A 25,918-nucleotide genomic window follows, 5' to 3' on the forward strand; every position below is an offset into this window, starting at 1 on the left:
CCAACTTGAAACTCCTAGAAGAAAACAAAGGCAGAAAACTTCGTGACACTGGATTTGCCTATGATTACTTGAATATGACAACAATAGCACAAGCTACAAAAGCAAAAATAGACAAATGGGACTGCATCAAACTTAAAAACTTCTGCACGGCAAAGGAAACAATCTAAAGAGTGAAAATATGGAGTGGAAGAAAATATTTACAAAACATATATCTGATAAGGGTATAACATATATCTTTATGTAAGAATATATAAAGAACTCCTACAACTCAAGAACAAAATACCACATAACCGATTTAAAGGATATGAATAGACAATTTGCCAAAGAAGATATACAAATAGCCAACAAGCATATGAAAAGATGCTAAACATCACTAAACATTAGGGAAACACAAGGCTACAATGAGATGTCATCTCACCCTCATTAGGATGGCCACTTCTAAAATAAAACACAACACATAAAATTACACTTGGGGTGAAAGTGGAGAAATTGGAACCCCGTGCATTGTTGGTAGGATGATAAAATAGGTGCTGCCACTGTGGAAAAAATATGAAGTTTCCTCAAATATTAAAAGTAGAATTATCATGTGATCCAGCAATCACACTTTTGTGCATATATCCAAAAGAACTGAAAATAGGATCTCAAAGAGATATGTGAACACCCATGTTCACTGCAATGTTATTTACAACTGCCAAGATATGGAAGCAACCAAAATGTCCATCAACAGATGAATGGATAAACTAAATGTGGTATATACATACAATGGAATATCATTCAACCTTAAAAAAGAAGGAAATCTTGTCATATGCTACAACATAGATGAACTTCAAGGACATTATGCTAAGTGAAATAAGCCAGTCACAAAAAGACAAATACCACAGGATTCCACTTAAAGTAGACAAATTCACAGATACAAAAAGTAGAACGGTGGTTGTCAGGTACTGTGGGGAGGGTGTTAACAGGGAATTGTTTAGTTTCAGTTATACAAAATAAAAAATTCTAGAACTTCCCTGGTGGTGCAGTGGTTAGGAATCCGCCCCCCAATGCAGGGCTCACGGGTTCGAGCCCTGGTCCAGGAAGATCCCACATGCCATGGAGCAACTAAACCCATGTGCCACAACTACTGAGCCTGCATTCTGGAGCCCGTGAGCCACAACTACTGAGCCTGCATGCCACAACTGCTGAAGCCCGCATGCCTAGAGCCAGTGCTTCGCAACAAGAGAAGCCACCGCAATGAGAAGCCTGCGCACTGCAACAAAGAGTAGCCCCCGCTCGCTGCAACTAGAGAAAGCCCGCACGCAGCAACAAAGACCCAACACAGCCAAAAATGAATAAATAAAATAAATAAATTAAAATAAATTCTAGAGATCTGTTGTACAATGATGTGTACATAGTTAACAATACTGTAATGTATACTTAAAAAGTGTTAATAGAGAAAATTTGTTATGTGTTTTTTACCACAACAAAACAACAACAGAAACCCCATTTTAGGGACTTCCCTGGTGGTCCAGCAGTTAAGACTCTGAGCTCCCTACGCAGGGGGCCTGGGTTCGATCCCTGGTCAGGGATCTCGCATGCTGCAACTAAGAGGCCACATGCCGCAACTAAAGATCCCGCACACCGCAATGAAGATACCGCACGCTGCACCAAAGATCCTAGAGCAGCCAAATAAATATTTAAAAAACAGAACAAAAACACCCATTTTAACCTGAATCAAATCCCAGGAAAACAGGCAAACCCAAATTGAGGAACACTGTACAAAATAAATGGCCTGTACTCAAAAATGTCAGTGGCATGATGCACAAAAAGATTTAGGAATAGCCCAAAGCCATCATGTGATGGCTGGATGCAACATATCATCTGAAGTTTTCCTTCACTATTAAGAATATTAATGGGGCAATTATTAAAATACAAATGAGGTGAACAGATTAGGTAACTGCAGCGGCAATTACTGATTTTGATAACTGTGCTTTGGTTATGTAAAAGAATGTGTTTTTAAGAAACACACACTTGGGCTTCCCTGGTGGCGCAGTGGTTGAGAGTTCGCCTGCCGATGCAGGGGACACGGGTTCGTGCCCCAGTCCGGGAAGATCCCACATGCCGTGGAGCGGCTAGGCCTGTGAGCCATGGCCGCTGAGCCTGCGTGTCCGGAGCCTGTGCTCCGCAACGGGAGAGGCCACAACAGTGAGAGGCCCGCGCACCGCAAAAAAAAACAAAAAAACAAAAATAACGTGGAAGTAAGGACATTGCTGAACTCAACACCACTATCAATCATATTATGGATATAATAGACATCCATAGACCACATCATCCAACAACACAGATTACACATTCTTTTCAAGCTCACAGACCAAGACACCACATCCTGGGACATAAAAAAACACCTTAATAAATTTAAAAGAATAAAAATCATACAATATCTGCTCTCACATCACAATGGAATTAAACTAGCAATCAATAAGAGAAGCATAGCTGGAAAATCCCAAAATACTTAGATATTAAACAATACACTTATAAATATGGTCAAAGATGAAATATCAAGAGAAATTTTAAAATACTTTTAACTAAATGAAAATGTAACTCATCAAAATTTGTGGGATGTAAAAAAGCAGTGCTTAGAAGAAAATTTAAGCATTGAATGCATATATTAGAAAAGAAGAAAGATCTAAAATCAATAATCTAATCTTCCACCTGTGGGAACTGGAAAAGAAAGAGCAAATTAAATCCAAAGTAAGCAGAAGAAAAGAAATAGAGTAAGAAATAGAGCAAAAATCAGTGAAATCAATATAGAAAAATATCAACAAAACCAAAAACTGGTTTTTGGAAAAGATCAGTAAAATCAATAAGGCTCTAGCCAAGCTAACTCAGAAAAAACGAGACAGAACATAATTACTAATATCAGAAATTTAAAAATAGGGAGCATCACTACCGAATCCATGGACATTAAAAGGATGGTCAAAGAATACTGTGAACAATTCTATGCCCACAATTTGATAGCCTTTATGAAATGGACTAATTCCTTGAAAGACACAATCTGCCAAAACTCACACAAGAAAAAATATACAATCTGAATAGGCCTGTCTCTATTAAAGAAATTGAATCAATAATTAATAATCTTCCAAAACTGAAAGTACCAGGCACAGATGGGCTCACTGGTGAATTTTACCTAACATTTAAGGAAGAAATTGTATCAATACTCTACAATGTCTTTCAGAAGATAGAAGCAGAGGGAATTCTTCCTAACTCATTCTATGAGGCCAGCATTACCCTAATACCAAAATCAGATAAAGACATTACAAGAAAACTACAGACCAATATCTCTCACGAACATAGAAGCAAAAATCCTCAATAAAATAGAATCTAAAAATGTATAAAAAGAGTTATACTCCATGACCAAGTGAGATTTATCACAGTACCTGTGATAAATACCTTTTTTCCCTGCAAAGCTGGGGGAAAAAAAAAATCAATGAATGTAATCCACCACATCAACAAAGAAAAAAATCAAAATTATATCAATAGATATAATTATTTCTGCTCTATTTTGGTTTCTGGTCAAACCAAAAACCAAAACTCTATTGGTATCAGTAGATTTCTGCTCTATTTCTTATCCTATTTCTTTTCTTCTGTTTACTTTGGATTTAATTTGCTCTTCCTTTTACAGTTCCCACAGGTGGAAGATTAGATTACTGATGCAGAAATAGTGCAGAAAAAGCATTTAACAAAATCCAACATCCATTCATGATAAAAACTGACAGCAAACTAGGAATAGAGGGAAATTTCCTCAACTTGATAAAGAACATCTACAAAAAACTTACAGCAAACATCATACTTAGTGGTGTGAAACTAAGAGCTTTCCTACCAATATCAGAAACAATGCAAGGATGTCCCCTCTAACCACTGCTTTTCAACGTTGTACCAGAAGTCCCAGCTAATGCAGTAAGACAAAAAAAAAAAAGGAAACGAAAGCTATAAAGACTGGGAAGGGAGAAATTAAACTGTCTTTGTTCACAGATGATAAGCTTGTCTATGTACATATGTATATACATTCTATTAAAGAACTGACCCAAAACTCCTGGAACTAAGTGATTATAGCAAGGTTGCAGAATACAAGGTTAATATACAAAAGTCAAACACTTTCCTATATACTGCAATGAGAAAGTGGAATTTGAAACTAAAAACACAAAACCATTTACATTAGCATCCAAAAAAATGAAACATTAAGGTACAAATCTAACAAAATACGTAAAAGTTCTATATGAGGAAAACAACAAAACTCTGGTGAAACATATCAAAGAATTAAATAAATGGAAAGACAGTCATGTTTATGGGTAGGAAGACTCAATTTGGTTAACACATCAGCTTTTCCCAACTTGATCTAAAGATTCAATGCAATCTCAATCGAAATCCCAGCAAGTCATTTTGTGTATCAATCAGTACTGACAAAGTGATTCTCAAGTTTATATGAAGAATCAAAAAAATCCAGAATAGTCAACAGAATACTGAAGAAGAATGAAGTTAGAGGACTGACTTCAAGACTTACTATGAAGCTACAGTAATTCAGACAGTGTGCTATTGACCAAAAAATAGACAAAAAGATCAGTGGAAGAGAACAGAGGGTCCAGAAATAGCCCCATACAAATACACTCAACTGATCTTTGACAAAGGAGCAAAGACAAATTCAATGGAAAAAGAATAGTCTTTTCAACAAACAGTGCTGGGACAACTGGACATCCATATTAAAAAAGATGAATCTAGGCACAGACCTTACACCCTTCACAAAAATTAACTCAAAATGAATCACAGACCTAAATGTAAAACAGACCTATAAATCTACTAGAAAGTAACATAGGAGAAAATCTAGATGCTCTTATGTTTGGTGATGAAATTTCAGAAATACCACCAAAAGCAAGATCCATGAAAGAAAAAAATTAAGTTAGACCTCTTTAAAATTAAGAACTTCTCCTCTATGAAGGACACTATTAAAAGAATGAAAAGAAAACCACAGACTGGGAGAAAATATTTAAAAAACTCATATCTGATAAAGGACTCCAAAATATACACAGAACACTTAAAATTCAACAGTAAGAAAACAAAGATCCCAATTAAAAAATGGGTAAAAGATCCAACAGACACCTCACCAAGGAAGATATACAAGCTGCAAATAATGATACAAAAAGGTACTCAACATCCTAGGTTATTAGGGAATTACAAGTCAAAATAATGAGATACCATTACATACCTATTAGAATAGCTAAAATTCTAAAATTGACAATACCAAAAGTTGATGAGGATACAGAGCAACATGAGCTCTCGTTCACTGCTGGTAGATGTGCAAAATGGAATAGCCACTTTGGAAGTCAGTTTGGCAGTTTCTTACAAAGCTAAACACTGCCTTACTGTACAAACCAACAATTGCACTCCTAGGTATTTACCCAAAAGAGATTAAAAACTTACGTCCACATAAAAACATGCTATTACTTAGAGTACATTTTTCATAGCTGCCAAAAATTGGAAGCAACCAAGGTGTCCTTCAATAGGTAAATGAATAAACAAACTCTGAATTATCCATACAATGGAATATTATTCAATGATTAAAAAAAAAAACTATCAAGCCAAAAAAAATTAGAAGAATCTTAAATGCAAACTGATAAGTTAAGGAAGCTAGTCTGAAAAGCCTATGTACTGTATAATTTCACCTATATTACATTTTGGAAAAGGCAAAACTACAGAGAGAGCAAAAAGATCAGTGGTTGCCAGGGATTTGAAGGAATGAATAGGTGAAAATACAGGGAGTTTTTATCGTAATTCAACTATTCTATAAGGTAATGTAATGGTGGATCTATGACATGGATTTTTAAAAATCCATAAAACTGTACAACACAAACACCAAAGAGAATGGATTTTAGTTAATAAGGTACTGACTACATTAACTGTAACAAATGTACCACACTAATGCAAGATAATAATTGTGGAAATTTTGTGTGTGTGTGTGTGTGTGTGTGTGTGTGTGTGTGTGTGTGTGTAGGAGGTAGTATATGGGAATTTGCTGTACTATCTGCTCAATCTTTTGTAAATCTAAAAATGTTTAAAAAAAACCCTATTAATCCACTTAAAACTATGTAAAGGACCTGAACAGGCATTTGTCCAACGAAGATACATGAATGGCTAACAGGTACATGGAAAGATGCTTGGCCTCACTAATTATTAGGGAAACGCAAATCACAATCACAAGATATTACCGCATGCCTGTTAGAATGACCAGCACCAGAAAGACAAGAGATAACAAATGCTGGTAAGTATGTGGAGAAAAGGGAACCCTTTGTGCACTGTCAGTAGGAATGCAAATTGATACAACCACTATGGAAAACAGTATGGAGGTTCCTCAAAAAGTTAAAAATAGAACTACAATATGATTCAGCCACCCCACTTCTGGGAATAAGCCAAAGGAAATGAAAACACTGTGTTGAAGAGATATATGCACCCCCATGTCTGCATCAGCCTTATTTACAATAGCCAAGACATAGAAACAACCTAAGTGCCCATCAACAAACTAAAGTTGTGGTACAATGGAATGTTATTCAGCCATTAAAAAGCAGGAAATCCTGCCCATTTACGGGCATTATGGATGGACCTTGAGGGCATTATGCTAAGTGAACTGAGTCAGACAGAGAAAGGTAGCAAATACTGTATGATCTCACTTAGAAGTAGATATAAAAAAAAAAAAATTTCCAACCCCCCATCCCAAACTCATAGAAAGAGAGATCAGACTTGTGATTACCAGAGGTGGGAGGCTGGGGGAGGGATAACTGGATGAAGGTGGTCAAAAGGTACAAGCTTCCAGTTATGAGATAAGTAAGTTCTGGGGATGTAATGTACAACATGATGACTATAGTTAACATGGCTCTATGTTACATATGAAAGCTGTTAAGAGAGTAAATCCTAAGAGTTCACATCACAGGGGGAAAAATATTTTTATTCTTTTTTCTTTTTCTGTATATGAAGTGAAGGATGTTAACTAAATTTATTCTGGTAATCATTTCAAAATATGTGTAAGGCAAATCATTATGCTGTACACCTTAAACTTACACAGTCCTGTATGTCAGCTATATCTCAATAAAACTAGAAGAAGAAAAAAACATGGATTCTGGAATCTGACTGCCTGGTTCAAATTCTGGCTCCCTTAATTACAAGGTCTTGGGAGCATGCTTGGGAGCAGGATTTCATTGTGTATATATACCACATCTTCTTTATCCATTCATCTGTTTATGGACACTTAGGTTGCTTCCGTATCTTGGCAACTGTAAATAATGCTGCTATGAACATTGAGGTGCATGTATCTTTTCAAATTAGTGTTCTTGTTTTTTTCAGATATACACCCAGGATTGGTACTGCTGGGTCGTATGGTAGTTCTATTTTTAGCTTTTTAAGAAACCTCCATACTGTTCTCTGCAGTGGCTGCACCAATTTACATTCCCACCAACAGTGTATGAGGGTTCCCTTTTCTCTACATCCTCACCACCGTTTGTTATTTTTTTTCTTTTTGATGACAGCCATTCTGACAGGTGTGAGGTGACACCTCATTGTGGTTTTGATTTGCATTTCCATGATGATTAGTGATGCTGATCATCTTTTCATGTGCCTGTTGCCCATCTGCATGTCCTCTTTGGAAAAATGTCTATTCAGTTCTGCCCGCCCCCCCTCGTTTTTCTGGCCATGCCAGGCAGCACGTGGGATCTTAGTTTCCCTGCCAGGGACTGAACACGCGCCCCCTGCATTGGAGTGCTGAGTCTTAACCACTGGACCACCAGGGAAGTCCCCTTCTACCCATTTATAAATCAGGTTGTGTTTTTGATGTTGAGTTGTATGCGCTGTTTATATATTTGGATATTAATCCCTTATTGATATCATTTGCAAATATTTTCTGCCATTCCGTACATTGTCTTTTCATCTTGTCAGTAGTTTCCTTTCTTGCACAAAAGCTTTTAAGTCTAATTAGGTCCCATTTGTTTATTTTTGCTTTTATTTCCTTTACTTTAGGAGGCACATCCAAAAAAATATGGCTGCAATTTGTCAGAGTGTTCTGCCTATTTTTTCCTCTAGGAGTTTTATAGTATCCAGTCTTACATTTAATCCATTCTTAGTTTATTTTTGCATATGGTGTTAGAGAATGTTCTAATTTCATTCTTTTACAAGTAGCTGTCCAGTTTTCCAAACACCACTTATTGAAGAGATTGTCTTTTCTCTATTGTATATTGTTGCCTCTTTTGTTGTAGATTAATTGACCATAAGCAAGTGGGTTTATTTCTGGGCTCTCTATCCTGTTTCATTGATCTACGTGTCTGTTTTTGTGCCAGTACCATACTGTTTTGATTACTGTAGCTTTGTAGTATAGTCTGAAGTCAGGGAGCATGATTCCTCTGGCTCTGTTCTTCTTTCTCAAGATTGTTTTGGCTATTCAGGGTCTTTTCTGTTTCCACACACATTTTAAAAGTATTGTTCTAGTTCTGTGAAAAATGCCCTTGGTAATTTTTTAAAAATAGTGGACGTAAGTAAATGCATATAGGCCCAAGGGGCATGCTCCTTGTACTCAGACTTCTCTTTCACTTCTCTATCCCAGACTGTCAAATGATTATTTCGTTTTCCCAAATACCTGGAATGACTTAATATGTAATTTTCTGTTTTAGGGCTCCTCATCCTTTCCTGGATTAGTAGTTACCCAGATACTGCTCTACCATTTTAGCACTACTGCCCACACTCACAGCTTTATCCAAGGATAGGAGGCTCAGCACAATCTTGAGAAGAGAGGAAGACCCTTAAAGCCAGCTAACCTGAATGCAGGTTGCCCTCAGGGCCTGACCTTGCTCACTGCCCCTGATATCACTCCTCTAACCACCTCAACCTGGAATCTAGCTTCACCTGGAATGTGTTATCCACAAATCTGATACAATCCACTCCTATACTTGTGGCCTGGCTTTTCTGGTATTTATTTAAATGTGTGATGTTATTTCTGCTCAATTTGATTTCTTAATAGATATCCAGTGACATTTTTACAAGAAATGATGTTCCTAGAATGCATCCTTTCCACCAAAAAGTTTTACTGTATAAACAAAACAATGCTCTTCATTTGGTATCTTCTCCAACTCCTTCCAATCAAAACATATTTGCCCTGCCAAAGCAAAAGGTCAGTTATCATCATTTTTGTTTAATAGGGAGAACAGCAAAAAACATTCCAAGGATAATGAAATTAAAGTTGGATGTTAGATCAGCATCTGTCTCACTCTTGCTGAAAACCTAGTAGAATACATACATCCACCTTACACTAAATAAGCAGAATTTTTCTTCTTTTCCAATTGTAGACTTGACAACGGTCAGCTTCACTGAACTGAGGAGTCAGTTTCAAGTGTACTGAGGTGTACAGCAGTGTACACGCATGGACAGGCACCTTCCCAGGGCTTAAGATGTTGGCTGCAGACACAAACAGCAGAATTCAGTTTCCTTTGAGTGGGTTCCTCTCCCTGCCTGACAGATAACAAGGGGTGCTACCCCACCAATTCCTTCTCCTGAACTCTTTCAGCCAAGAAACAGGTGAGACATTCTACTGATTTGTGTGTGTAGGAGTAATGCACTGAGAAGGGGAAGTGAACCTTCATTTCAAAACAAGCAAAGGAGTCCTGTTTCAAAGAAGCATTTAATTGAGTTCAAAACTGGACATAAATTAACTACAGAATACTTATGAAACAATATCTTAAGTTCCTTCACTTTCTAAAATTCTGAGATACTGTAAAATATGATATTAAGTAAAAGGGGTAATGGGAGGTCAAAATAAAGAATTTATTGCTATGTAAACAGTCATTTCCTTAAAAAAAAAAAAAAGGTTTGGATCTTGAATTTAATGAAGTTCTTAAACTCCAAAAGGAATGAAAGAATTTTAACATCTGGGTTGAGGTACCCAAAGTAAATTTGTTATAACAGTAAGTAAAACAGAAGTAGCATTTTCTGTATGTCACACAACTGACCAATGTGTAGAATTAGCTTAAATGAGGAACAGTTTGAGTATCTTGGGTCATCAATGACTATAGGTCACCAAGATGCTTTCGACCTGGTCAGAATACCACAATGTGTTGTGATTAAATAAGTTCCCCAGAATACCAATATGGGTTACTATGGCGAACTGGTACCAAAAGGGACAGGAAAGAACAGGCAGGTTTATCTCACATCCACACCAAGACTGGAGTCATTCCACTCCTAACTCCTTCTTGGCAGATAATTTTTGTCCTAAAATGACACTGTTGGTGAATAAGTGAGCTCAATTTTTAACCTGATCCACAGAGCAGGTCTCTCAATTTCACTGTACACACCAATAATTTTATTCTTGTATTTTATTCTGTATATAATTTTGAGTCCTACGAGATCAATGTCTCAAAAAAGTCATGATGTGTACGCTTATATCTTCACCATTCATTCACTGATTTATTTATTTGGCAAATATTTAACTGCATACCTAATCATATGCTAGGTACTACAGTAAGCAGTAAAATTAAAAGGGAAAAAAGAAGTCCCTCCTTTCAATGAGCCTTATGAACTAGTGAAGCAACAGAGGGCAAACAATCACAACTGCAGGTGGTCGATGCACACAACACAGGAGGGCTTGAGGTAAACAGTGCCAAGAACCCTGCTTAGAGGGGTCAGGAAAAGGCTCCTAAAGGTAGTCCTGGAGATGAGCCTTGAAGAACAAGTGGTATTTTAAAAAGAGGAGAAGAGAAGTAAAGGGCTATGTAAAGCCCTGGAGGCATGAAAAAATAAGAGATAAGTCAGAGATCTAAAAGGAGCTCATTATTATTGTATCTGGAAGTGTGAAGGGTTAGAGGAATGGGGGGTGGGGTGCGGTGTACTGAGACTGTAGTGTAGGAATGTATGGAGAATGAGATGCAGCTTCTGTTCCTGAGGAACTTACAGTCTAGTGGAGGAAACAGACCTCCAACAGCTCATTTCAATGAGGCTGATGTCATGGTGGAAGAATACACAGCAAATTGTGACTGGACAGGCACAAAGGAGGGCCTTAAACACCATACAAATATGTTAAAATTTTATCCCACAGGCAACAGTGAGTCTTTGAAAAATTCTAAATGGGTACCAATCACAACAGTGGCAGTGTGGATGACTGGAAGGTACAAAGACAAGAGCAGAGCAATACAATACAATACTTTGGCAGACCAATACAAAGGTGTCTGCCAGAGCCCAGGCAAGCAATGTGATGGGCCTGAGCTAAGCCGCCCTACTGTGGCAACTATGCTTTTCTAGCCAGGGAAATGGGAGGTGATTCTTTCAAATCTATCATTAAAAGAAAAAGAAAAATCCAGAGCAATATTTTCTGAAATTCCTTGTATTCAAGGGCTTAGAAAGAAGTTATATCAAGCCTTCCTTGAAAAAAAGAGTCAACAATAACGAGTTTAAATTTTAGTACAGATAAACTTAAGGTCAATAATAGGCATAGAGGTAAGCAAATAATGGAATATAAATTTGATAGAAAATTATATACACATTGAAAATGACAACAGGAGACTACAAAAACCTGAGGAACTTAAAATATATGTAGAAAAGGCAGGAAAAAAACTGTATGTGTAGTACAATTTAGTATAGTATATAAAATATATATATGCTGACAGACTAAAAGAGAAAAAATGAAAGTTAAAATAATTTTCTATTATTTTTATTCCATTTATTACAACAATAGAATAAAATGAAATGAAAAAAACAACACAGATTAATGTTTATTGTATCTAATGGGCCCCACCCAGATGGGTTACATCCAGTTTCTGGTTCCAGTTTCCTACAATGGCTTTTACAAATGGTCCTATTGTCCAGCTACATTGTTATTAAAATACAAAAAAAGGGGGGAGGGGATACGTTGGCTTAAAAAATCCTTAAAATTCATATTAAGAACAGCTATCTCATTCCTGATACAAAGACAAGGAAAATTCAACATGCTAAAGGGACTCAAAGTCAAAGACATAGTGGAAACAAATCACACAATTTTTGCAAGTGTATTTCTCTTGAATCCTTAGGGGAAAAGTCTCTGGAAAATGCTTTTGACACCTAAGGGCTTTTAAGCCATTTAAAAACAATTGAACCAGTCAACAAACATGCCATTTATTGAGCATCTATAAGCCATGCATTTAACACTAAAGATACAAAGGGAAAATAAAACATAGTCCCTGCCCTCAAGGAGCTCACAGTCTAAAAGGAGAGAAAGAATGGCTACAAACAATGCAATCAAGTATGCTGAGTCCTCTGTTAGAGGTATGTACAAGGTACTAAGATAAGCAAAGAGAGGTAGAATGAGAAATCAGGGTAAGCTTCAAAAGGGAGTTAGGTCTTAAATGAGCTACAGAAAGGGAAAGAAGACTTGAATAGCATATGCAAGGAAATGTGAAATGTGAAACAACAAGGCAAATGTGGATAATTTTAAGTTATTCCCTATGATGCAAACAGTGAGGGAAAGAGCAACAGGAAATGAGGTTAAAGGGGTAGCAGGTAACAAATCACAAAGGGCCTTGTATTCGAATTAGAGAATCTGGCTATTACTAAATTTTGTCAAATCTATATAAGATGCACCATTACTTTACGTACTGCAAGAAAGAAAAAAAAAAGCTTTATATTGGGGTCTATCAATAAATTTAATAGAATACTCCTGCATAAAGCTATACTACCAAAGGGCAACAGCCTCAGCGTAAGATAAAGAAATAAACCAGCCATGTAGAAAGGAACAGCATGAAACTATATTTCTCAACTTGCCCTTAGGTGGAAGGAGGGGAGAAAAAACCTCTCGCTGAGAACTGAATTCCAAGCAGGTCTACAGCCTACGTGTGTGGTCTAAAAAAACAAACAAATAAAACTAAAGCTACCAGTGTGGTCCAAAAACAAACAAATAAAACAAAACAAACAAGTAAAGACTTTAAGGTGGTCTCAGGTTGGTCCCCAGATACCTGGCAAAAACAAGTAGAAATTCTCTTTAGACAAACCAGATTTTAATCCACGAGAAAAGCAATTTAAGATGTAATCTCATTTCAAATATGACAAAGGCACATCTTAGAATCGATGAAAAATAGTAGATCTTACAGCCAGCCTTGAATCTGGAGACGTTTCAGAATCACCTGGAGAACTTTTTAAAAAAACTTATTACCAGGCTGCATACCAGAGATTCTCATACAGGGAGGCCTGACACAGCCCTAGAATCTCTATTTTAACAAACTACTAAAGGTTGTTTTTTTTAAACACAGCCAGACAAGATACCAAGACACCAGCATTCTGTCTGCAAAATTAGCTGAAAATTCCTATTGTAGAATAAAGAACAACAGTAGGATTTTAAGCCACATCATGATTTGATCAGAAGACCACTCTGGTGCCAGTGGACCTGTGGAGAAGATAGGTTAGAAGAGGGTAAAGATAGGAGATGGTGGATAGTAAACAGAACAGTCAGGAGATCAGTGAAACAGTTTTAAGGCAAAAGATGGTGATCATTTAAATAGTAACGATGGGGACAAAAATAAGAGGATCGAAGGAGGCAGAATTAGAATTCCATAAAAACTACATGAAGGTAGAAGTGTAGGATCTAATTCTAAAAATTTTAGAAGACTTGCCCCTAATCAGCATAATTGCCACTAGGCCTTGAAAAATAAATTTTTATTTGGGTATGGTAATCTACCACCTTTTAGCTGTATGATAAAGTGTAAGTGCTATAGAAAATCCTGTACTACATAACTATCAAATGTTCCAAATGCAACTCACACTCCAAATGATCTTGAAGTTGAGATGTAAGCATAGAGGGATTTTATTCTTTCACGTTTAACATTTCTATAAATCAGTGCATACAAACTGAAAAATTAAAATCTCTTTGGGCAAAAAGAAAGGATTTTTCACTGGTTGATAAATTTAAATTACAAACAGAAAACAATGAATTAACAAACTTACGCTGAATATGAATGAACTGCTTTGGCTGTTTAAACTCTCCTTTGTACAAGCGATTGTAATAGTTGACATTGCTCTCTGCCTCAGGAACTGGAATGACCATGCTCTCTTTTTTTTCTCTGAACACTTGCTGTGCTGAAATAGCTCGCTGTAAATGATGTTCCTGGAAAATGTAAAGTAGGCAACATGAGTTGTTTTAATAATGTCAATTCAATGCAAAATTCTATTTACAATTTACTGTTCAATAATTGCACAGTGCTTTAAGAATCAATTCTAAACAGTTCCTTTGCCACAGACCTTCAGGAAACATTGCTATCATTCTCCCTCAATACTTGTACTCATACTGATACCATGTTAGATGATTACAATTTTAATAAGTAGGATTTTTTCAAAAAAGATTAAACATTCACAAACTAGAATTTAACATCTCAAGAATTTAACATTACAAGAAAATCGATCCCCTGGTTTGCTAAATTAATTGAGGTGTTTATCACCAATAACAAGATGACAGAAAAACATGCAAATAACAGGAAAAGAATTTGTATCACAGATTTTAAGTATCTTCTGCATTTATATACCTGAAACTTCAACAGTACAAAATTCTGAATATATTACTATCACGGCAGGAAATATTTTTTAACAAAGGTGAAACAAAAAGTTCTTATAAAATACACCCAGATTCTAGTAACTTTTCATTACCTCCACCACTTAATGGACACTTTCTCCCTTGACCCACTATGGACCATTCCCAACAAAGCACCTTTACCTTGTGGAAGGTAGTAAATTAGGTCATGTCATTCCCCAAAGGATCCCCTTCATATTTAGATTAAAGGTTAAAATCACTCAACGCTTACAAGGCTTTATACCTCTCTGACCTTATTTCCTACTTTTCTCCTCCCAAACTTTATTCTAGCCACACTTCTCCTCTCCTTTAAGGTTCCTAAATATCCAAATGGATTGTTTCTGAAATTCCTTCAGTCTCATGTCATCAGAGAGGCCTTCTGTTATTTCCTTACCTAAAAGAGTACTGGCATATACCCAGAGAAAACCATAACTCAAAAAGACACATGCACCCCAATGTTCACTGCAGCACTATTTACAATAGCCCAGTCATGGAAGCAAATTAAATGCCCATTGACAGACAAATGGATAAAGAAGATGTGGTACATATATACAATGGAATATTACTCAGCCTTAAAAAGGGACAAAATTGGGTCACTTGTAGAGATGTGGATGGACCTAGGGACTGTCAAACAGAGTGAAGTTAGTCAGAAAGAGAAAAACAAATATATTAATGCATATATGTGGAATCTAGAAAAATGGTACAGATGAACCTGTCTGCAAGGCAGAAATAGAGGCACAGGCGCAGAGACAAATGTATGGACACCAAGGGGGGAAGGGGGGGGATGAATTGGGAGATTGCGACTGACATATATACACTAACTAACATGTATAAAATAGATAACTAATGAGAACCTGCTATATAGCACAGGGAACGCTACTTTACTTTGTTGTGCAGTAGAAACTAACACAACATTGTAAAACAACTATATCCCAATTAAAAAAAAAAAGAGAGAGTACTGGCTATGCTGCAATGCATAAATTAAGATTTATTTATCAGCAGCCATCCTTTCAATACATTTCTGAGTACCTGGCAGACACCAGATACTACTCCTGTCCCTGAGAATTATGAGTGAATGAGAGACAGACTTTGCCATTAAGGAACTTAGGTAGTGAAAGAGAGATACCTGAGTATGCGATCTGAGCTTGACAAGCGTATCTCTTTTCAATTAGTCAAACCACTCGTTTTGGGAGGATAAAGATGTCCAAAGAAAGTAAAGTGTAAATTAAGAGTTTCAGGATCAACAGGGATTTTTAGCAAGGCAAAAGAGGAAAAGAAGAAAACAACCCTGGCAGAGAAAACAGAATATCCAAAATGGACAAAAGCCCAGAGACATTCAATAAAAGGCAAATATTGAACAAAGGGACAAGAGGGTGGGTGCTGGTTTAGATCTGAAAGTTTCTTCACCTTCGGTGCAAGGAAGAAATATGTTTTTCTTCATAGGGTAGAATCCCAAGTTGGAGCACTAAGTAAATTTCCCCATATAAAAACTACTATTGATTTAGTTAAAATCTATTAGTACTCAAATTTTTGAGTCGTCTAAGAAGTTGTGATGGGATCAAACACGCAAACAAACAGCATCAAGAAACTAGGAAGCCAGGCCTTGACTGAGGTTGGCAATTTCTAGCATTATTTAAGCCTATACTTTCCTATTACCTTCATGATATTTCACCTCTCCTAGTTAAAGAAAGTGATGCAATATGCAATGCCACCCTGCATTTATATGTTTTACAGCTCTCGAAGTACACCCACAATCACATGTCTATTAGCTCCTTACAATCTGGGGACACAGGCGTAGATATTATCTCATTTTGTAAATGAGACTCAGGAAACAAGTGACTTGCTCTTAGCAAATAGGAATGATGTATAAGAGAGCCAAATTTCAGGACTCTGATTCCAGTGTTCCTTGACTATTCCATCCTTATTAGAAAAGTCTGACAGATAAAAAACCATGTTCTTGTAATGCTAATAATCTACAGACACAGGTAAAAAAAGGAAACTGAGTACATTTTTTATTTGAAGAGAGTCTTTTGATATATATTTGACTTTGCCCTAAATACAAAACATTTTTAGGTATTATCCAATTTTGAAATACATCTTCAATAGATTAAGATTTAACATTAATTTTACAAATGAAAAAACTTAAAAACAGATCATGGATGACTCCCTTCTTAATGCGGCCTACAGATGACAGATGCAGCCAGAAATTGAGGCCAGATCATGACACCTCCCCCATTTTAATCTACAGACTAATCAGTGGCAAACATACAAAAGACTCAAAGTAGGTACCGGTTTTGATTTGTCATTTTATTGGGGGAAGATGTTGACATGAGTAATGCTGATTCCTTGTTACATGCTGCATCATACACTGGTGAGGTTACCTAATTTTTAAAAATAACTAAAAACCAAGCACTACCTAATTTCCTTTCCTTTAAAAAAGCATGCCTTTGACCCACTAACTCCACTAATGGAATTCATCAAAAGGCAACAAAGAAATGGGCAACACTGACTAAATGAAAATGCTCATCATGGCACTGTTTATAGCACCAAAAAAAAAAAAAAAAAGTCTAAATAGCAATAAATACAGACTTAGTATATCTACTATGTCATATCCATAAAATGGAACTCTTAGGTAGTAGAAAAAAACAACATAATTTAGACCTCTATTGACACGAAAAAAGCCTGGAAGAATACAGAATAGAACACTGCACAAAATGCTATAAGTATTTCTTCTTTGTCCCCTTTTGCAGTTTCAGAAATTTTCTATAGTAAATAGTAAATCTACATTTCTTCCATAAACTAAAAAAAAAAGAAAAATGCTATAAAAGTTTAACATCCTAAATGAAAGGACTCTCCACCAAAATACACAAAAACCACTTCTCATGGTTACTTTGACATTCTGAAATATCCTTTTGAAACCTACCATATTGTACCTAAACACGTTTTGTGTTTCCCTAGAAATATTATACTTTCCCTGTACTTTATACTTTTCCTAGTAACACATGAAATTACATGAAAAGCCGTTAAACGCAAACTAAAAGACGCTAAATAATTAATGACTTCTAGTCATGTATAATAAGTATCAGGCACAATCCTACAGGGACAGAGTAGAAATATTTTTTCTTTTGGATATGAGTACACTAAGACTCTATGATTTCTATGACGGAAATCAGCAGGACTGAAATTTGAATCATTATTTGTATGTCTCTTTTCCATCTTGCCAAGCTCATGCCCCAATTTGTAGGGTTTCAGAATGTATTGGGTTAGGCTGCATACAAAGTCAAACATTATTCGTTGATGTTTTAAAAATTTACATCCAAAATTCCCAATTAAAGATACCTGACTGAATAACTACATTTACCTACTCTACCTCACTATAATAGTAAACTTACTAGTAAAGGACTAAGAAACTTAAAAGCCACTATAACAAATTGAATTAGAAATGAGCCATCAGCACAAAACAGAATACCGCAAAATTCTGGGAGATCAAAATCAAAAGAGGAAGTTTCAAATCCTTGCAGAGAAGAAAAATATAAAAACTGAGACCACCTCACCTATCCTGCAGAAAACCAAATGATGGGGATTTTGAAACACTAGCTAGAAAGAGCCAGAACGAGACAAGCTATTCTCTGCCTACTCCTCAAAAGCAGATCATGCTACACAGTCTACACAGACAAAAAAGGGAACCATTGAACTAGGAATGTTGTGAACCACCCCAAATCTACAAAAAACGAACAAAAGAAAACCTAGTAAGTCTAGTACTATTATTAAAACCCAAAAAACGAGATTCAACTATACATCTAATAATGAACTCTCTCTACTCCAAATTGGAGGTGGAGAAGAAAACTTTAAGAATGTCCCAAACTTAAATATCCTTGAAAGAAACACTTACGGATATGAAAAAAAAAAAAGTCACCTGAATAAGGAACTTAAAAACTAAAATCAGAGAAGGGGGCAAAAAACTCAGGGGAAAAAAATAGCAAGAGTTGACTGAACTCAGGAAAGAAAGAAAAAGACAATTACCTCAGAGATGAAAACTAAAATTACTAGAAGCCCAATGCAAAATGTACTCAAAGACATAAGTGTGTTGTATAAAGGCTGTCAAATAATCAAGAGAATAAAAATAAGATGAAAAAAGAACTAAAATGAGTAAGAAACAAAATGATAGGATACAAAAACAGGCAAAGAACAAATGACATTCATATAATTGGAGTCCTTGAAGAAAGAACAAAAAATGCAACAGAACTAGTATTTAAGATAAAAGATATGAATCTACTTATCCAAAAAAAGCCCAACAGGGAGCAAAATGGCACACAAGAACTTGCATAACCAGACAAGATCTGATACTGTTTGGAGCAATCAGGAGAAAACATTCTGCTCACAGCTTCTCCCTTGGGAGGGAAAGAGAAAGGTGGAACGTGTGTCTAACATTCCAGCTTTTTGGGAAGTTGCCCAAGGGACTATCTTCTGTCTCACTTAACTCAGAAGGCTGACTGAACCAGCATTCTTTGGATGCCTGGGGGTTGTGGAGAACAAAAAAGAACTTAGAGTCTTGCTGCAACACCAGAAAACTTGCAGTACCACTGACAAACACCAGAGGGAGCAAAAGATTACAACAAGATCCGGATAAAGAAACAAGTAAACCTCTCTTAACTGGGAAATTATGTGCAGATGCCCAAAGAAGATGTATCTCCAGAAAAGGTTTGAGGGGCTTCCAGACCCCCTACCTGAGTTGACTGGTAAGGGCCTTACCCTGTATGAAGCCAATTCATAAAGACTGGGAGTGGTGGCTACTTTTTCAAATGCACAAATTACAACAAAAATTAAAGGCACATGAAAAAAACAGGAAAAAAAATGGGTCAATCAAAAGAACAAAATAGGGCTTCCCTGGTGCCACAGTGGTTGAGAGTCCGCCTGCTGACGCAGGGGATGCAGGTTTGTGCCCCGGTCTGGGAAGATCCCACATGCCGCGGAGTGGCTAGGCCCGTGAGCCATGGCTGCTGAGCCTGTGCGTCCAGAGCCTGTGCTCCGCAACGGGAGAGGCCACAACAGTGAGAGGCCCGTGTACCGCAAAAAAAAAAAAAAAAAAAAAAGAACAAAATAAATCTCCAGAAACTGACCCTAAAGAAATGGAGATCTGTGAATTTTCTGACAATAAAAGTTTAAAATAATCATCTTAATAAAGTTCAATGCACTAAGAGAACACAAATAGACAACTAAAGAAAATCAAGGAAAATGATGCATGAACAAAATGCAAATATCAAGAAAGACATAGAAAACATAAAAAAGACCAAATGGAAAATCTGGACCTGAAAATTACAGTAACTGAATTGGGGGGAAAAAAAAAAATCCACCCAGAGGGGTTCAACAGCAGAATCAATTAAGTAGAAAAAAGAATTAGTGAACTCAAGAAGAATTCATTTGAAGTTACTGAGTCAGGGGAATTTCAATACTCCACTTTCCATAATGAATACATCAACCAGAAAGAATATCAATATGGAAACATAGGGCTTCAACAACACAAACACCAGCTGAACCTAACAGACATAAACAGAACACTTCATACAGCAGCAGAGTACACATTCTTCTCAAGCTCACACAGAACATTCTCCAGGACAGATCACATGTTAGGCCACAAAACAAGTTTTATCAAATTTAAGAAGGCTGAAATTACATCAAGTATATTTTCCAACCACAATGGAATTAAAGTAGAAATCAAGAACAAAGGGAAAACTGGAAATTCACAAATATGTAGAAACTGAACAACATACTTTTGAACAATGAATGGGTCAAGAAAGAAATTACAAAGGAATTTAGAAAAGAGACAAATGAAGATGAAAACACAACATAACAAAACTTAAGGGATGCAGCAAAAGCAATACTAAGAGGGAAGTTTATAGCAATAAATGTCTACCTACATTAAAAGAGATCTCAAATCAACAACCCAACTTTACACCTCAAGGAACGAAAAACAGAACAAACAAAACCCAAAGTTAGTACAAGAAAGGAAATAATAAAGATTAGACCAGAAATAAATGAAATTAAGAATAGAGAAATTTAAAAACACCAACAAAACTAAAAGTTGTTTTGAAAAGATCGACAAAATTGACAAACCCTTACCTACACGAACTAAGAAACACTCAAATACCAAAAATCAGAACTGAAGGAGAGACATTAAAACTGATGCCACGAGGGTGGCGGGGGGATGGGGGGGTGCAGTGGGGATCATAAGAGATTACTACAATTATATAACAACAAATTGGATAATTCAGAAGAAACACATAAATTTCTAGAAATATACAGCTTACCAAGACTAAATCATGAAAAAATTAAAACCGTGAACTACAGTAAGGATATTGAATCTATTCAATCAGTAATCAAACACCTCTCAACAAAGAAAAGCTCATCAACAGATGGCTTCACTAGAGAATTCCACCAACATTTAAAGACTCATCTACAATCCTTCTCAAAATCTTAAAAAAAAAAAAAAAAAACTGAAGAGAAGGGAAAACTTCCAAACTCATTTTATGAGGCCAGTATTAACTTAATACTAAAATCAGAGAAAGATACTACAAGGAGGGTGGGGAATAGGGAAATGGGTAAAGGTGGTCACAAGGTACAAAATTCCAGTTATAAGATTAATAAGTCCTGGGGGTTTAATGTACAGCACAGTGACTACAGTTAATACAGTATTGTATATTTGAAAGTTGCCAGGACAGTACACCTTAAAAGTCCTACTCACAAGAAAAAAAGAAAAGTAACTACATGAGGTGATAGATGTTAACTAAACTTATTGTGGTAATCATTTCACAACATATACATATATCAAATCATTATGTTGTACACTTTAATACAATGTTATGTATCAATTATATCTCAATAAAACTGGAAGGGGGGAGGCAGAAGGATACTACAAGTAAAAAAACAAAAAATACAAAACAACAAACTACAGACCAATATTGCTGATAAATGTCAATGCAAAAGTCCTTAACAAAATACTAGCAAACCAAATTGAACACATGAAGATGATTACACATCATGACCAAGTGGGATTTATTTCTGCAATGCAAGAATGCTCAACATATGAAAATTGGTTAATGTAATACACCATAATAAGAGAATGAAGGACAAAAACCACATGATTATTTCAATTGACATGCTGAAAAAAATTCAACACTCTTTCATGATAAAAACACTCAACAAACTAGGAACAGAACAAAATCATCTCAATACAATAAAGGCCATATATGAAAAGCCCACAGCTAACAATATACTCAATGGTGGAAAATTGAAAGCTGTTCCTTTAAGATCAGGAACAAAGCAAGAATGCCTGCTTTTGCCACTTCTATTCAACACAATACTGGAACTCCTAGGGAGAGCAATTATCAAGAAAAAGAAACACCAAATTGGAAAGGAAGAAGTAAAAATATCTCTGCCCACAAATGACATAACCTTTTATGTAGAAAACCCTAAAGATTTCACACATTAAAAAAAAAAAAAAAGTTAGACCTAGTAAACGCATCCAACAAAGTTATAAGACAGAAGATCAACACACAAAAATCAGTTGCATTTCTATACAGTGAACAATCTGTAATGGAAATTAAGAAAACAATCCCATCTTAATAGCATCAAAAAGAACAAAATACTTAGGAATAAACGTAAACAAGGAGGTGAAAGGCTTGTACACTGAAAAACACAAAACACTGCCTAAAGAAATTAAGAAAGACATAAGTAAATGAATGATGTCCTGTGTTCATGGACTAGAAGGCTTAATATTAGAAAACAGAACTACCGTATTATCCAGTAATCACATTTCTGGGAATATATCCAAAAGAACTGAAAATAGGATCTTGTAGAGATATTTGCACACCCATGTTTACTGCAGTGTTATTTATAATACAATAGCCAAGTGGTAGAAGAAACCCAAGTGTTTATTGACAGATAAATGGATATCAAACAAAGTGTGGTATGTACATATGATGGAATATTAGCCTTAAAAAGGAAGAACATTCTGACACATGCTACAACATGCATGAACCTTGAGAATATTATGCTAAGTGAAATAAGCTAGTCACAAAAGGACAAATACTGCATTGTTTATATGAGGTCTAAAGTAGTCAAATTCTTAGAAAGAGTGGTGGTTGCCAGGGGCTGGGGGAGGAGAAGAACGGAAATTGTTGTTCAATGGGTATAGAGCTTCAGTTTTCCAAGATGAGAAAAGTGCTAGATATCTCTTGTATAATACTACTGTACACCTAAATATGATTAAGATACTAAATTTTAGGCTCTGCATTTTTTACCACAATAAAAAAAGCTCATCAAGTACCTGGCAAAAGTAACCCAGAACAACAGACTGTGACATATATTTGTTTCAAAAATAATGAAAAAATCCTCAAAGCCTCCAAGCAAACAATAATAGTAACAATAACATATAATAATAACTTAAAAGGCCAAAAGAATCAGATGACATCAGACTTTAAAAATAACATAGGGGCTTCCTCGTGGCGCAGTGGTTGAGAGTCCGCCTGCCGATGCAGGGGACACAAGTTCGTGCCCCGGTCCGGGAAGATCCCACATGCCGCGGAGCAGCTTGGGCCCATGAGCCATGGCCGCTGAGCCTGCGCGTCCGGAGCCTGTGCTCCGCAACGGGAGAGGCCACAACAGTGAGAGGCCAGCGTACCGCAAAAGAAAAAAAAAAAATAAAAAAAAAAATAACATAAAGCAAAGCATCAATGAGCAGCATTTTCAGAAACCTCAATGAACATAAAGTATGAATCAAGGATTTTACATCCAGCTAAGTTATCCTTTAAGTATCAAGGTTATACAAAGTACTCAGGGAATTCTGTAGGGGACTTTTGAGGAATCTACTAGAATAGTACTGTTCAGAAGAAATGTAATGGAAGCCACAAATGTGACCCACACATTTAAATTTTCTTGTAGCCACACCAAAAAAAGTAAAAAGAAAAAGGATGAAATTAATTTTAATAATATATCTTATTTAAGCCAATATAAATATCCAAACATTATCATTTCAACATGTAATCAATATAAAAAGGTATGCAGATATTTTACATTTTTTCTTCCACACCAAGTCTTAAAAACCTGTATGTAACACGTGTTTTACACGTATAGAACATCTCAATTCAGACTAGCCATATTTCAAATGCTCACCAGCCACAAATGACTAGTGTAGCCCATCATCATCTTGGATTCATCCAACCATGATATGAATGGAAAACTTCAACAAAACTACACACACACACACACACACACACACACACACATATACATATATGTCAAAGATGGGGGAAAGGCTGGAGCACTAATGTACAAACATCTGCACAGTAAAGTAGAAATAATGCAACTAAAAATGGGAGAAGGAAAACAAGATGAGAGCAAAATAAAAAAAGAAACTAGCCAATATAACATAATACAAAACAATTAAATATTATGAAAGAGTTGAGATCAAACATGTTCAGTCATATCAATAAATGTGAGTGGACTTATCTCACCTATGAAAACAAAAAGATTTTCAACTCGTCTCATAACCAAAGACTCAACTATATGCTTTATGCAAGAAATACCCCACCACCACCACCATCACCACAAAGAGTGAGTGAAAAAGAGTAAAAGGAACAGAAAAGTTTATCAGGTAATGGAATACAGTAAGAAAGACGAGCAGATCCTAATATCAGACAAGTAGAATTCAAGCCAAAGAGCATTAAGCATGACCCAAAACCCACAATTCATTACAAAGATCTTGAACTTCTATACACATTTATGAATATCTATATATCAACAATAATTTATGATCAAATAATCATTTCATGAAGGAAAAGCTACAGATACGCAAAGACAGACAAAGATACACTAAAAATAATTTTAAAAGACCACTCTCAGGGGGCTTCCCTGGTGGCGCAGTGGTTAAGACTCCACCTGCCAATGCAGGGGACTCGGGTTTGAGCCCTGGTCCGGGAAGATCCCACATGCCGCAGAGCAACTAAGCCCGTGTGCCACACTACTGAGCCTGCACTCTAGAGCCCGCAAGCCACAACTACTGAAGCCCATGTGCCACAACTACTGAAGCTTGTGCGCCTGGAGCCTGTGCTCTGCAACAGAAGCTGCCACAATGAGAAGCCCTCGGCAGCTAGAGACAGCCCGCGCACAGCCACAGAAGACCCAACGCAGTCGAAAACTAACTAACTTACTAAATAAAATAAATCTATATATATATTTAAAAAGACCACTCTCAGCACAAGACAAATCAAGTGGACAAATAACAAGCAAGGACCTAATAAGCAACTTAATAAGGTAGAACTTATAGTTATTTATCAAACTTCACACACAATCCCCCTTCTTCTCAAGTACTCATGGAACTTTCACAAAATTGATCATAAATTGGCTAAGAATCACAAAGAATAGGGTATTATGAATGGAGTAGAAAGGATAAGGAGGGAGTGACAATTCTCTGAGCATATATCCTTTAACAGTTCTGAATTTTAAAACCCTGTTTATGTTTCACATGCTCTAAAAATAATCAAAATTAATGACGGTGTGAAGAGAACCCAAATTATAACACAAAGAGAAAAAACAAACCTCATTTATTAGAAATGAATATTCATAGTCTACAATGAAGGGGATTGGGAAAGAAATTTACATTCCTTTCGAAAATAATGATTTAAAGCTTATCTGTAAAATTTAGACCATATACACTTCAAAGGATTGTTGTGATGATTATATAAGTTAATAAGGTGTTCAGAATAGTCCACAGCACATTGTCAAGGATAAAAGTTTCTCATTTTTATTAAAACATATAATTAAAGTGCAATATTAATAGTAGCGAAATTTTTGAGAACAAAAGCAAAAAAAAATTAGAAAATTTGACAATTCAAAATCTTTTTTCAACACCCATTCATAAGAAAAAATTCACTGAAAGCAAGAAAAAGATGTCCTCAATCTGATAAAGGGCAGGCAGCACAAAGGAAAACCTACAGACCATCATACTTAATGGTCAAAGACTGAATTCTTTCCCCCAAGAGCAAAAACAAGCCTAAAAGGTCTATTCTCACCACTTCTAGGCCTCATTTTCCCTGAGTTTCTAGCCACTGCAGTGAGGAAAGAAAAAGAAATAAGGGCAGGCAGACTGGAAAAAAAGAAGTAAAACTGCACATAATATGATCATGTAGGGAGAAAATCCTAGGGAATCTCAACAGAGCTACTAGAACTAAAAAGTGAACTTAACAAGACTGCAAGTCAATATTAATAACTCAATTGTACCTCTGTATACTACCAACTAAAAAATAAAAATAAAAAGCAATTACCATTTAC

The 25,918-nt window shown here is 36.1% G+C and overlaps 1 protein-coding gene across 1 annotated transcript in view; it reads right to left on the reverse strand.

Moving 5' to 3' along the window:
• The window catches only part of EPC2 (enhancer of polycomb homolog 2), a 108,594-nt gene that overhangs the window by 51,880 nt on the left and 30,796 nt on the right, over window positions 1-25,918 (reverse strand). Inside the window, exon 2 of the mRNA XM_060016839.1 lies at window positions 13,972-14,131. Within this exon, the coding sequence (XP_059872822.1) occupies window positions 13,972-14,131 (160 nt within the window). The remainder of the gene's footprint in view (window positions 1-13,971; window positions 14,132-25,918) is intronic.

This window comes from Delphinus delphis, chromosome 7 (genome assembly GCF_949987515.2).
Source record: "Delphinus delphis chromosome 7, mDelDel1.2, whole genome shotgun sequence".
NCBI lineage: Eukaryota > Metazoa > Chordata > Mammalia > Artiodactyla > Delphinidae > Delphinus > Delphinus delphis.